Source organism: Labeo rohita, chromosome 4, assembly GCF_022985175.1.
Source record: "Labeo rohita strain BAU-BD-2019 chromosome 4, IGBB_LRoh.1.0, whole genome shotgun sequence".
In the NCBI taxonomy this organism is placed as follows: domain Eukaryota; kingdom Metazoa; phylum Chordata; class Actinopteri; order Cypriniformes; family Cyprinidae; genus Labeo; species Labeo rohita.
The window spans coordinates 32,283,256-32,297,278 of NC_066872.1; the positions used below are offsets into that span (position 1 = coordinate 32,283,256).

General features: G+C 40.2%; 1 protein-coding gene across 8 annotated transcripts in view; it reads left to right on the forward strand.

The window, feature by feature from the left end:
* Positions 1-14,023, forward strand: part of sox5 (SRY-box transcription factor 5) — a 235,301-nt gene that overhangs the window by 149,266 nt on the left and 72,012 nt on the right. For 4 of the 8 annotated variants that reach the window (XM_051107066.1, XM_051107073.1, XM_051107067.1 and 1 more), the window contains exons 1-2: positions 2,638-2,856; positions 12,165-12,363. In XM_051107066.1, coding sequence (XP_050963023.1) covers positions 2,819-2,856; positions 12,165-12,363 — 237 coding nt within the window. In that variant the 5' untranslated portion in view covers positions 2,638-2,818. Of the gene's footprint in view, positions 1-2,637; positions 2,857-12,164; positions 12,364-14,023 lie in introns of those variants that run through there. The other 4 variants (XM_051107068.1, XM_051107071.1, XM_051107069.1 and 1 more) reach the window with 1 other exon arrangement.

A 14,023-nucleotide genomic window follows, 5' to 3' on the forward strand; every position in this document is an offset into this window, starting at 1 on the left:
CCACAGCTGTTTTTTTTTTAGTGATAGTTCATGCGTTCTGCAGTTCTTAGGCCCCGCAAATTCTTTAGTTTTTCAGCAATTTTGTGTATTTGCACCCTTTCCAGCAATGACTGTATGATTTTTGAGATCCATTTTGCACATTGAGGACAACTGAGGGACTCCTATGGAACTATTACAGAAGTTCAAACGTTCACTGATGCTCCAGAAGGAAGAACTATGCATTAAGAGCTGGGGGTGAAAACTTTTTGAATTTAAAGATCAGGGTAAATGTAACTTATTTTGTCTTCTTGGGAACATCTACGTGTCTTCTGTAGCTTCTGAAGGGCAGTACTAAATGAAAAAAATATGATATTTAGGCAAAATTATAACAATGTACACATCTTCATTCGGTTCAAAAGTTTCCACCCCTCGACTCTTAATGCATTGATTTTCTTTCTGGAGCATCAGTGAGCATTTGAACCTTCTGTAATAGTTGCATATGGGTCCCTCAGTTGTCCTCAGTGTGAAAATATGGATCTCAAAATCAATCAGTTATTGTTGGAAAGAGTGCAACTAAACAAAAATGCAAAAAAAAACACAAAAAAAATTGTGGGACCTGAAGGATTTTTCTGAAGAACAGTGGGCAGTTTAACTGTTCAAGACAAACAAGGGACTCATGAACAATTATCACTAAACAAAAAAAACATGTGGATTACTCAGGTAACAACACAGTATTAAGCATCAGGTGTATGTAAAGTTTTAAACAGGGTAATTTTTATAAATTATAAAGTATTATTTTCTCTTGTGGACTATATGTAAACATCTTTTATGTGAAATACCTTATTCAGGTCAGTACTAAATAAAAAAAAATGACATGCATTTTGTATGAGCCCTCTTATTTTGGTAAAATAATTAACATTTTGCACATTTTGCAAGGTGTATGTAGACTTTTGACTTCCACTGAATTTTTCAACTAAGGAGCAGTGTTTTACAATTCCACTGCACTATGTTTCAATTGTTTCTCTATGTAAACACATGCTAGACTGATGTGTTTGACCGTTGGTCTCACATCTCATGTCTTTTTTAGTTTCTTGCACATGACACAGCATATTAAAAACATGGTGCTCATTTTAAAAGAAGTTTCACTTCTTGAGGCCTTGCGTTTTTTTTTTTTGTTTTTTTTCACCATTTCACTGCATAACATCTTTATATATTTTATATATACTGCATAATATATTACATATATATATATATATATATATACACACACACACAGAGGCTGTTATTTGTATTTATCAAGGCCGTTCTAGAAGTGTACAGTCCTAGCAGAGGTCAACCCGGGTCGGTGCGCGTCTTCAACATTGTCATGCTGCTAACAATTTCCTCAGTGATCAACAGGAAAATGCACAAATAATGTTACCACAATGCTCTAACTACATTATTACAGTTTGTGCTGGAGAGGTCAGGGCACGGTGCTATTCTGAGTTCGCTAACTTCCTCAATAAATTGGATTACATACCAAACATTATATGATTTTTTCATTCTTATCATAAATTAAATACCATACAAAGACATTGTTTGTTGCTAATATTACCATGACTGCAAGAGACATATAAAGCAAACATGATTAGTATTTACATGCATGCGTGTGCAAGTTCACAAACTTAGACTAAATGTGTCTGCAGTATGTTCAGAAGGTGGACGGCAGTTTGTGTGTGTATGTGTGAGGAGGTTGAGAAAGACTGACGCTCTGTTTAAAGTTCAGCGTTAAAGTCTCGCTGCTGTATTTCAATCTGTCAGACGTGCTTTCCTCCGTTTAAAAGAATAGTTCCTTCTCTCTCTGTCTAGCCCTCTCTCTCTTCCCTCTCTCTTTCTCGTAATAAAGAGCGACGGGCCATGTGTTAGTTACACTGTGAAAACACAAAGCATATAGCTCGCTTAAACTCAGACGTGTTTGTATGTGGTTGACATGCACATGTTCAAGCCACTTTTTGTCATTCAATTTAATGAAATTTAATCCAAAAGCATGTTCAGTTTTTTTTAGTTTTTACATTTTTACATTCAGTTTTGTTCTTGTTTGATGTTTGGGGGAATTTGGGGCATTTTGTATATATGAAAGTTTTTGTTTTTTTTTTTTTTATGTTTTTTTCACATATGTGACTTATCTGAGTGTGTGTGTGCACGTACTTACTTAGAATTGTAAGACAAAACGTAATTTCCCAAGCTTTTTTTTTTTTGCAGACATCTGAGGATCCTTAAATGGAAAATGATTCATAAATTTGGCAAATGCATTTTTTTTCCTAAAGCTCAAATGTTCCTTTTATGCTTAGGGATAATTAATACTATCTTTATGTAAAAACAACAGAAGCCTATAATACTGAAGATTTAGATAAGCAAAGTGTATATGTGTGTGTTTGATCATAAGTGTGTGCTTTTGATCAGAAACACAACAGAGGGACACTGTGGCTAAAGGAAGGGGGCAGTGCTGCTGCATGTGTGTGTGTGTGCATGTGTGAGTGTGAAGCTGCGCTCCGCGCTTCACCATGTCATGCTCTGGCCCTTTAAGAGGCGATCTAGCAGCTTTAGAGCCATAGAGAGGGGTGGAGAGAGAGAGAGAGAGAGAGAGAGAGAGAGAGAGAGGGGAGGGAGTGCGAGGTTCGGCGTGTGAGAGTGTGTGTGCAGCGGAGAGAAACAGAAACAGTCTTTGGTTTTGCGAGAGGTTAGAGGAGCACCAGGCAGCGTGTGCGTGTATGTGTGTGTGTGTTCTCGGAGGTCCCTGGGTGTCGGACGCGTATGTTGTCGTGGAAGGACTCCTGCATCTCAGACCCCTTGTTTCAGCATGCTTACTGAGCCTGAGCTTCCTCAGGAGTTTAACAGGTACGTTCACACACTCACGCACGAGACGTTCACTTTTCCAAGCCGTGCCGGGAGGAGGAGGAGAAGCGAGGGACAGGCAGATGAACAGGAGATTGTGTGTGTGTTTGTGTGGGTGTTAGTGTAAGAAACAGACTACTTTAATAGTTTGTTTGGTAGGCTGTGTGTGAAGGTGTCTGCGGTTTAGAAAAGAGAAGAAAGTTCTGCTGTGAGATGTGTGTGTTTGCTAGACGCACTCTGTGAGCATGGGACGTGGGACTGTCTTCTCAATATCCCACTTTGAAACTAAGTTGTAAACGTCTCCGGCGTTTGGTCTAACAGGTCACATGCTGACGGCGTGTTTGTACATGTTTACTTCCATTATATATCTTTTTATATACGTGTGTGTGTGTGTGTGTGGGTGTTAGATGGTGTTTGATAAGGGTCGGTGATCTCCCGTCAGTGTTTCCCAGGCACAACCTCTCTCTTTTTTTGCTCATGTTGCACTTCTGGGTAACACGCTTGGCAACCAAAACACAGAGCGGTTCACTTCTGTATGACTTTCTTCCTTCCCAAAGCTTTTTTTCCCATTTGTCCGTGTTGTTTTAATCTTGTTTATGTTGTTTTGGTGTTTTATTGTGGCCAGATGTCTGCACTGGCCTTCTGTTGTGGTGGTCCGAGGTGGGAAATGTTCTCACCTACTTTAATATGTCAACAAAAGTGGCTTTGGTGCCGAATAAAGAAGGTTTGACTTTAAAGCTCCATAGGGAAGATTACCCATAATACTCGGTTTTAATGCAAGCTTCGCCCCCGACACACACACACACTTTTTTTTTTTTTATTGCATTAGAGCACTGCACTGTTTTACCAGATGAAACTAATCTTTTGTTCAGCGATAAACTCTGGGGTTTTATCCCTGAATTAAGAACACATTTATACGTCAGGAAAATGTGTTTTTAATAAATCATCACGCTCTCTCTGGGGGGAGGGCGAGGAGGGGGGCAGAAAAAGATAACAACAACTATGAGGAATTAAACATTTAAAGGATTACATAGGAAAGCAGAATGTATAGTGATAAATGCAGGGATTACAATGACTTAGAAGAAAAGGATGGTTAAACTCCACTTTCCAGTAATGCTGGCTGTCAGTGGTTAAAGAGCATGAAACTGAGTGTGTGTGTGTTTGTGTGTGTGAGGACGGGAGCGAAAGCGCAGTGTTTGTCCGTGTTGAGTGTATGTGTGGCTGTGTGTGTGTCTCTTCTGTCCTGATGCTGAGTGTTTTGTGCATTGAAAAACAATTTTACTAACATGAAGTGAGGAAAGTGATGGAAAGAATGGTGATACAAAGCAATTTATAATTGTTGTTTGTATGTTGACATGGTTTTGCCTTACGAATGCAAAATTAAGTTTTGCCTGAAAATTAGTAGATTGTAAAATGGAAGAGGTTTTGTTAAAACTGTGATAGTAAGAAAATGGAAATTAAATGTATTTATTAAGAACATTTCCTGTTTGATGTAGTTTATTTTTTATATTTGACAGTTAAAATACAGAACTATTAGGTGTTTTTTAAATCATCTGTGCTGTAAAACAGTAGTGGATAATACAAAATGTTTCTTTGTTTAAAATATATTGCTGAATCTTTATCCTATATGATTAAACCCGATTAAATTAAATATTATTAATTATTTATTTTGTGAGTTTTGTTTTTTTGGAGGAGCGCAGAGGAGATTCTGTGGCCAAACTGTCACATTCCTCAAAGAGAGAGAGAGAGAGAGACAGCGAGCGAGTGAGGGAGGGGGAAAAAGGGACTTTAACACTTCTCCATTTGTCTCCCTCCTTTAATGGATGGTTGTGTTACATCTCACTCTCTCACTCTCTCTCTCTTTTTTTCTCTGTCTGTCTGTCTCCGGGTCAGTCGATTCTTCCTGGTAAAGATACGCAGACAACACAGTGGGTTCGTTCACTGCTAAGCGTGTGTGATTGAACTATTTGGTGGCTGTTGCACTTCAGTTTTTGATTTCAAAGATAAAACACATTAAACCTGACTTTACCGCCGTCACTTTAACACATTTACTTGCAAGCAGCTTCGTAGCATATGCAAAATGTGGCATGGTGTAGTTGAAGGAGTGCATTTATGAACAAAACTGTCCCCAGAAACCTTCACTTGGAGAGCATTCGGAGAACTAGTCATTTGAGGAAAATAAATAAAGAATAATGTGGTTTTTAATATATATTCTAAAAATGTGTTTGGCTATAATTAGCTTTATATAAACACAATTGACGTCTATGGTTGAGGAACTATATTTAGACTACATTACTCCATGTCGAGGGGACCAGGTAGTCTCTTAAGAAAAACAGCTTGGTAAATGTAATAAATATTGTCTAAATTTAAATTTAGAAAGGTTTATATGGGGTTTAAGGGAAAGAAAATATCTTCCGCTTTGTAGAAAAACAAAAAAAAGCCAGCGGAAAGTCTCCACAATAATAGACAAACAAACGTTTGTGCGTGTGTTTGTACTTAGCTGTAGTTTGGGTACAAATTTGTCCCCAAACGAAAGCTAAATCTGACAAAAACTCCCTTTGGGGACATTCAGGAATGTCCTCATTTGGGGGAAAAATATTTTTAGTAACTTTACTATACATGTTTTTATTTAGTAATAGAGTTGTAGTAGAGTTTCATATAAAATCACTAAAAAATTATGTCCTCATTTAGGATTAAAGTGTGTGTGTCTCTGTCTCTGTGTGTGTTCTGTCTGATTGATGGAGGTTCTGGATCGTCTCTCTGGGTCATTCATTGCAGACTGGCTCCATTGTGTAGTCCGTGTTATGAGCTCTCGCAGCGGCTTGATAACCGTGTCTCCATGAAAAAAGGAGGGTCAGCAGAGAAGAATGCTGAAGTGTTTCCTCCCCCCCCCCTTCAGAAGTCTTCCCAGACCTCCCCTGTGCGATCAGCTGACCGTCGGGATGTCCGCTAAAACTGAAGGGGACTAAGTTTGTCCCATTCAGGTTAAAAATCTTATCAAGCCCTAAAGGATAATAACAGAAACCGTATGACAACAGGTCAGGGGTGAGGGCCTAGACAATTGCATCATGGGAAGAAATATAAAAATCAATGGAGTGCTGTGCTAAATGCTTTTTTTTTCTTTTCTTTTTTTATCCCTTAAGCTCTATAATAACGGCTTTGTACATGCAGGTAAAAGAAGGAGCCTGGGTGGAAGACTTGTGGCATATGCCTGTTACACCCAATTTGTTGTACAGGCCTGTATAAATGGAGTAAATTATACCAGCACCCGTTTTTACAGCCGACGGGGCCTCTGGGAGCAAATCACAATGGATAAGCATTTCATGAGGGTAGCATGTTCACAGACACTCACACTAAAAGAAGACAAGCAGAGGCTTAGAAAGTTTTCATAAAAGTTTCAAGTGTGTGTGTGTAATATGTAAAATGTCAGTGAAAACATGAGTCAGTCCAGAGAAATAAATAATTAGAGACGAGAGATGACAGGAAACTATGCAGACAGATGAAGTGATGACTAAAATACTGGCAACCCCCCTCTGTATGCGTGTGTGTGTGTTGATGCAGCAGTTGCCTTGGCGCTGTGGGCACGGCGTTCGCTGGTGCCTTGTGTCCACCCAGCGGCAAACACACACCATTGCTTATTATGCATGCGTGTGTGTGTGTGTTTTCGCTTTTGCTCATATGACTTTTGATTTTTTGTGTGTGTGTGTGTGTGTGTGTGTGTGTGTGACTTCACCTCCATGGCTAAACAGTAATGGCTGACAGTGACATTAGGCTCTGTGTTCTTGCCTTTTGTGGCGACGCTGGACAGGAAATTGGGGTGGCCCTGCAGCCCTCGCGTCAGAGGGGAAAACAGAGACGGCTTTGTGTTTTCTCTGAGTACGTGTGTGAATAATGTGTGTATTTAGAGACACGTACGCTTATGTGAAATTATTATTCACTCACTTTGGAGGGGGGGTGGACTTTTAAAAGAAGTTTCTAAGAGTGGTTTTTCAAGGAAAATTTTTTTTATCGCAGCTAGCTAGTCATCGGACGTTATAAACAAAACTGAAAAAGTATTGCGTGAGAGAGTAGTGATGTGTAAATCTCTAATAAAGCACTAAATAGTTTTTTTGTCAAAGTACTATTTAATACAGATCCTACTAGGTGTTTATTTTCTGATGTTACTTTTGCCTGTAGTGTTACTAAAAATTCTCAGGTGTGATTCTCGCTTTGAGTGCGAGAGGCCCCAAGTTCAAATCCCGGACGAGCCCCCAATTTCTGTTACGGTCTAAATTAGGGAAAGACTGCAACAGGAATAAATGTTTGGCGGTCATGATTTTTATATCATACAATGTTTTAGCAAAAACATTGTATGATATAAATACATATATCATATATCCCCCCCCCACAAAAAAATCCAAGTGCCCTCAAATCAGCAGCGAATGCTGCGATTAGTGGTTGCGGTGTGAATGATGAAGAGCCCTAACTAGTTTGCACTAGGCTGAATTTACTTCAGCGGGGTCGCTCTCTCTCAGACTCGCTCTTCGCTTCCGCCCGGCTGCCGGCCGCTCTATTCCCACAGAGAGAAAAATTGAGAGCGCTATAAATAGCTGTAAAGTAATATACTTAAAAGACTGTTCAAAACAGAGAGAGTTGGGCACAAATGGTTGATTGTGCAAAAGGGGGACGTCCTGACGGGACTATCTTCGACTTTATCGTCCTGGGAGCAGAAGATAAAGAGTCGAGAGAGGGATGAGCACTTCTCCTACTGTCTGAGTGGATTGGGAGGTATTCTCAGTTTCCTACCGAAGGCTAGGCTGCCGTTATCTGCGCTGAACGAGCTGATTGTCTGAACTTTAGGACACACTTTGTTTCATTCCCACAGTCTGATAACAAAGAAGCGCTGACCTCCCTAATCAAATAATCATATTACACAGGAATTTACCTTTACACAGTGTGATGTTTTTGCATGTTTTAAGGGAGCATTCTTATGCAAAGTTTTATTTGCTAGTGTTACATAAAATAATAATTAATGTGATCAGCATCATATAAAAACAACAGAAGGTGTCTGTCTTGACTTTTTCAACCACGCTGTGTATCTGAATGCAAAGCATCATCCTGCAAGTTTTTCCGTGGGCCGCGCACATCCGAGTGTGTGCGTATGTGACACGTTTAGCCTCTAAATTATGTCCTGTCATTAGAGGCACTTCTGGAGTGTTAACCACTGCTGATGGTGATTAGGTAAAGCTCCTAGATTCAGTATTTAAAGTGCAGCTCCACTCCGCTGTTTAATGGACCCTGTATTTTGGACGATTAGCGTCTGCGGAGAAATGTACATGTGATATGAGAGGGACTTAGGAGAGCGCTCAATCTGCGTCTAAGCTCAAAGGGGAAGTGTGCCTTTAATCTGGGCTTAACGCACGCGGTCGGCGGGAGGGGGGCCGAGCGGCGCACCAGTGGGGCGGCCATTAGCTTTTAACGATTAGCCGTGAAAGTTAGCCTCTAGACCTGCAGTTCAACTGCGATGGGACGGGGTGCGAATGCTGAAGTTTACGAAATATTTGATGATACACGCTGAACTGGATAATGCTGGTGTTTAGAGATTGTACTGTGTTCCTACACAAGTGTGTTTAGTCACCTCACCCGTATCAGCACATTCGGCTTTGATATTCAAGGCTGTTTATGAATACCATAATTCTTAGCCTTGTGAAAATGAAAGGCAATAAAGTTATTAATCCACCAGATAATGAGCGAAGACCGCTGTTAAAGTTTACAATGCAAATAAGCAGACATGACTAGCCTGTAAGGAAGTCTTAGCTTCAGAGACTGTTCTTTGTGCGTCTGTGTTGTGTTAGCGAGTGTGTGTGTGTGTGTGTGTCAGTGGACAGGGTCTGTGTGTTTGGCAGGCCGGCCTTTATTGGAACCACAGAAGGATGGAGTGAAATTATGCTAATGGCTGCTAATTATGACCTTGGAGACCAGCTTTTCTGCCAATTTATCTGCTTAATAAAACCCTCTCTTTTTTAATCCCAACATCTCGACAAGCTTTAAATGTTTCATGTAGACTCTCCACCACGACAGGTCTGCCAACTTTAAATGAAATAGTGGCTATAACCTGCTCACCCGGGGAGCGGAATTGTATAGTAATTATACTTCAAAGGCTCGCAGGAAAATAGACATTTTATTGCTCAAGAGGAGCTGTGAAAAGCTTCTGTCAGTGGGCCGGCGAGGAAGTAGGGAAGAAAGAAGCAATAGGAAGAGTGCGTAAGACAGGGAAGAGCGGAAAAGACGTGCAGACTTGTCTAAAGGTATGCACAGATATAGAAAACAACTGTGAATTAGTTGTAAAATGAATGTCGGAGATCTACTCGTATAGAAAATTCACTTCTGAGTATTTTTGTGAGGTATATTGCCTTGAGGAATATTCCTTCTAAATGTGTCTCTTTAACTACTGGGTTTCCAGCTATTCATTACGCTGATTTAAGTTTCACGAGCCTTAAATAAACAGTTATTAAAACACCAGTTCTAGGGTTTGAGTTGGATGTGACAAGCAATTTGCTAGTTCCAATAAGAAGCGGTTCTCGATTGCCTACGTTTAGATGAGGGTCGTGTGTATGTCTTTGTTGGTCCTGATGTGTGTGTTGGGGGTTGGTGTGTTAGAGAAAGCGGCACAGAGGTGTGTGTGTCGGAGTGAAACAAAAGGGCCCAGTGTGTGTGAGTGTCTGGAGGTAGAGTAAACACTGTGCTGGTGGAGGGGCAGACAGGCCGTGCGGCTCTGACGGGCCCAAGTGCAGTTTATACAGCTGCTCTGACTGCTTTTACTGCCCCAGTGTGAACCAGCATACAGCCAAGGTACCCCACACACACACGTTCACATTCATACAGCCAAATTAACACAGATATAGTCACTAATACTCACAGTTGTGCATATTCCACACCTGCGTTAGTGTTTGTTGTCAGACTCCAATAATAAGACATCTGCATCATAGTTTAGCATTTAACTATTTAATTCATCTTATCTATACAGTCAGTCAAAGCACGTCTTCATTGTTTCTGTAGCCGCCAGCCTTGGGTTTGATTAAGGTAAGTCTTATATTTATCCCGTCCAGACGGTTAGAAACGTTATATGATGTTTGTCTTTACAGCTAATCTAAACCAAATAAGCAGTAAATGAGAGAAAGAAAAAACTTTAGCAGTGCTCAGGAGCTCCGCCAGATGTGGCGTCTGAGTCAGACCAGGGCTATGAGAATACCATACAGTTCAGCACACACAAATTGGACTATTACGAGACTGCGGATGCTAGTTGATGAAAGATAATCGAGGTAAACAAGTATCCTCACTAATCTACAGACTTTGCTGTAAGTCTAATTTTTCAACCTCAGAGCATAAAATGAAATTTTGAGATTGTAAAATAGAGAGTGTAAAATAAGACCGTTTTTTAAGTGTAATAAAGTCAGTCTGAGATATAAAGTCGCAGTCACGGGATATGAAATTGAAATTATGAGATTTAAACTCACATTGTGATAGAAGTTGCAATTACAGGAAATGAAGTCTCAATAATGAGAAATAAAGTTACAGTTGTGAGGAAGTCAGAATTATAAGAAAGACAAAATTGTGAGCAGTTATGAGAAATAATTCGCAATTATGAGGTTTAAACTTGCATTGTGAAAAAAGTTGCAACTACAGGAAATAAAGCCGCATTATTGAGAAATAAAGTTACAGTTGTGAAAAATAAAGTCAGAATTATGAGAAAGTCACAACTGGAAGATATAAGTTCATAATTATGAAAAAGTCGCAATTATGAGCAATTATGAGAAATAATTCACAGTTATGAGGTTTAAACTTGCATTGTGAAAAAAGTTGCAACTACAGAAAATAAAGCCGCAATATTGAGAAATAAAATTACAATTGTGAGAAATAAAGTCAGGATTATGAGAAAGTCACAATTGGAAGATATAAAGTCAGAACTGTGAGAAAGTCACAATTGTGAGCAATTCTGAAAATAAAATGCAATTTAGATATAGTCACATTATGAAAAGCTGCAATTACATAAAATAAAGTAGCAATTATGAGAAATAAAGTTACAATTGTGAGGAAGTCATAACTATGAGAAAGTCACAACTGGTAGATATAAAGTCATAATGATGAAGTAATAATTGTGATCAATTACGAGAAATAATTTGCAATTATGAGATATAAAGTTATATTGAGAGATATAGGCAGATATTGTAAGATAAAGTTTTGAGTCATAAAGTTATGAGTCATACAATTACGAGTCATAGTTGTAATTCTAAGAGACATAAGGTTAAAATCGTGAGAAATGAAAATAAAACAAATTGTGAGATATAAAGTTACCATTGCACAATACTGAAAAATGAAGTTACACCTGTGAGATATTAAAACATAATTATGAGCAATAGCCACAACTGTGAAATATTAAGTTGCAATTATGCAAAATAACTGTGTGCGTGGTACATATTTTATATATTAATTATGATATATAGTATATGGAATGGGCTTCTATAACTTTGTTTATAAAACAGCTTTTGAAGGAAAGCACTACAAAGTTACTACAACACAGCAGTCAAATAAAATATGTTTGCCAATTCTTTTAGAGTTGGAGCCAAATAAAAGTACTTCTCTCCATCTCTCTTTATCCTTGCCTGTCTTTTTCTCTTAAAAGAGTGGTACTTATTCCCCAGGGCCATAGTAACACTAGCCCCAAGGCTGAGAAGCGTCTATGAAAGCACTTAGGCAATGCCGTAAGCCAGATGAAATCTTATTACGAGAGCATATTCATTTTTCCTCCGCGTGCATTGTGGGAGAGAGAGTTCATTTAATAAATGCTTTTTCTTCCTGACGGTATCAGAGGAACACAGACCGTCATCAAGGCCTATTTTCTCTGGCATTGTCAACACCATATACACTGTCATTAACATCTACTGTGGCACACAAGCTCGCGCACACACCATTGTCTGTCTGTGTTCTTGGCTAACGTGATATTTGATGTGCGCTGGGCCGTCTGCACTTTTCTTTAATGGGCCGCTCGAGTCTTTACATCAAACAGGCTGGCTAAACACATTGTGTGCGGCGCCGCTACAGTAAATGGCTCTGTGATAGTGTAGGTGGGACGGCTCTTTGATGGAAGGATGGATGTGGACAAAGCTATGGCGTTGATGGCTGTCATTATGCGAGTAGCGTGTGTGTCAGGTGTGTGTGTGTGTGCGAAAAGCTCCCGTGTATGTCAGTCACAATTAAACAACAGCCACGTCTCTGTCTCTGCCATGTCTTTCCTGAATGCCTCAGTCACTTTTCCTTTCTCATTTTTCCAGGATGTCTTCCAAGCGACCAGCCTCTCCATATGGGGGAACAGATGGAGAGGTAGTCATGGCGACGAGCAGACAGCGATTGGAGGATGAAGAGGTTGACGGACATGCTGTCATTCACTTGCCCCTGAGTTCGTACTGCAGCAAAGTGTCCCCGCGATCTCCACGACTGCTCGACAGCCCCCCAACACTACACGCAAACATGGTAAGTCGGCCCCCCGACGAAGCCCCTATCAGCTCCTCCCACTTTATTGACTCCTCCTTCATAGAATAAGCCCCTCCCATTGTCTCTCTGGTGTGGAAAAGCCCGTCACGCTTCAATGATGTCACCGGCAGACAGGTCGTCTTTTTGAGCATGGCCAAAATGACTCATAGGTTGACACTTCATGTGTCATTTTGGAGTGTGAGTTCATGATGGGTCATTGTAGTCAGAAAGGACTGTTTATTTAAAAACGGAAGATGAAAAACAAGCGAGATGGACCGTTTGACCTATACCGTCATCCTCACGTTAACACGCACCTGAGTTCTAGTATCTCTTCGGTGACCTTTCGCCTGAATCTGCTATCTCTTCTCTCGATAAACTTGTGTCGCCACAGGCTTTGCGAATCAATTTGGCTGTAAAACAATGAATCAGTACTTAAGGAACTTAACGGTAAGCTAATTCTGCAATTAACTGTGATTACAGAGCATGCTGGACTCTGCAGTTTTGGAACCGTTTCCCATAATAAACCAAAGTCCTCGAGCTTTCTCACTTGTTCGTTCTCACTTCATACGCTCAACTTGTGTGTCCAGAAGCGTATTTTTTTTGCACAAAGATGTACCTTTTGTGACAGATTTAGGAATACAGTAAAGTTGCACTGAAACCAAACAAATGTTTATTATAGCGCAATGTATTGTTATTCTTATTAATGGTGAATAATTATGTATCAGCAGCAGTGCAGTGGTTGTAATTGTTGTGTTATCTGAAACACTAGACTGCTGTCTCTGTCTCCCGCGCTGACATGACAGACGTGCCATGAAAAAACATGCGCGCTGTATTTGATGTGGATTAATAAAGCGTATCCGTCTCGAGCACGGGCGGATTTTGGGAAAAGCAGGCTGGCATGTGTGAGACATTAAGTTTCCCTGAGCCGATCCGCGCTGACTGGCAGAAGAGTTGAGTGAGAGAGAGATTTACACGAGTGGGGACTCGGAGGGGCTTTGTCACGGCAATTGTATAAAGTGATAGGGAAGTGTAAATCGACTCGGCGAGTCCCTGGGTAGCGCGCAGCGGAAGATTACCGCTTTATCTTGTCATTGTAAATTAACACGGCAGCGGCGCACACGCGCTTCAGACTCCGCTGACCTCTTCATCCTGAGAGGGAGAGAGAGAGAGAGAGACGCGCGTTCGTGATGAAGGGGTCACCGGGGCTGAAGCGCGCGCAATCTGCTACAATAGAAGTCGGTGCGGCGATGCGCATCCCCGGCGGTCTGTAAACTCCTGCCAGTTTTTTTTACAGGCGGGAAGTAGAGGCTTTGAAACCGAAAGGTGGGAAGAGCTTTACACGCGGGTGATAATAGAGAGGTGTTAATTACTCTCCCTTTTGTCCGGTTAATGAGGAGAGGCATTAAGGGAAGACGTGTTCTTATGTGTGTTTCACGTTAAGATTTGTTCTCAGATGCGTCAAATTCAGCCTTTTAATGTCAAAAACAACAAAACACCCTTTAACCTGACTCCTGCACAGTGTTCATAAAAGACTGCTTTTGTAAAAATCTAAACTTTTTTTATAAATTTAATTTTCCAAAACATCATTAAAAGCTTTTTAATTTGTAGATATATTTCTAAATTAATATATTTTTATTTAATATATTTTAAACACTTTAAT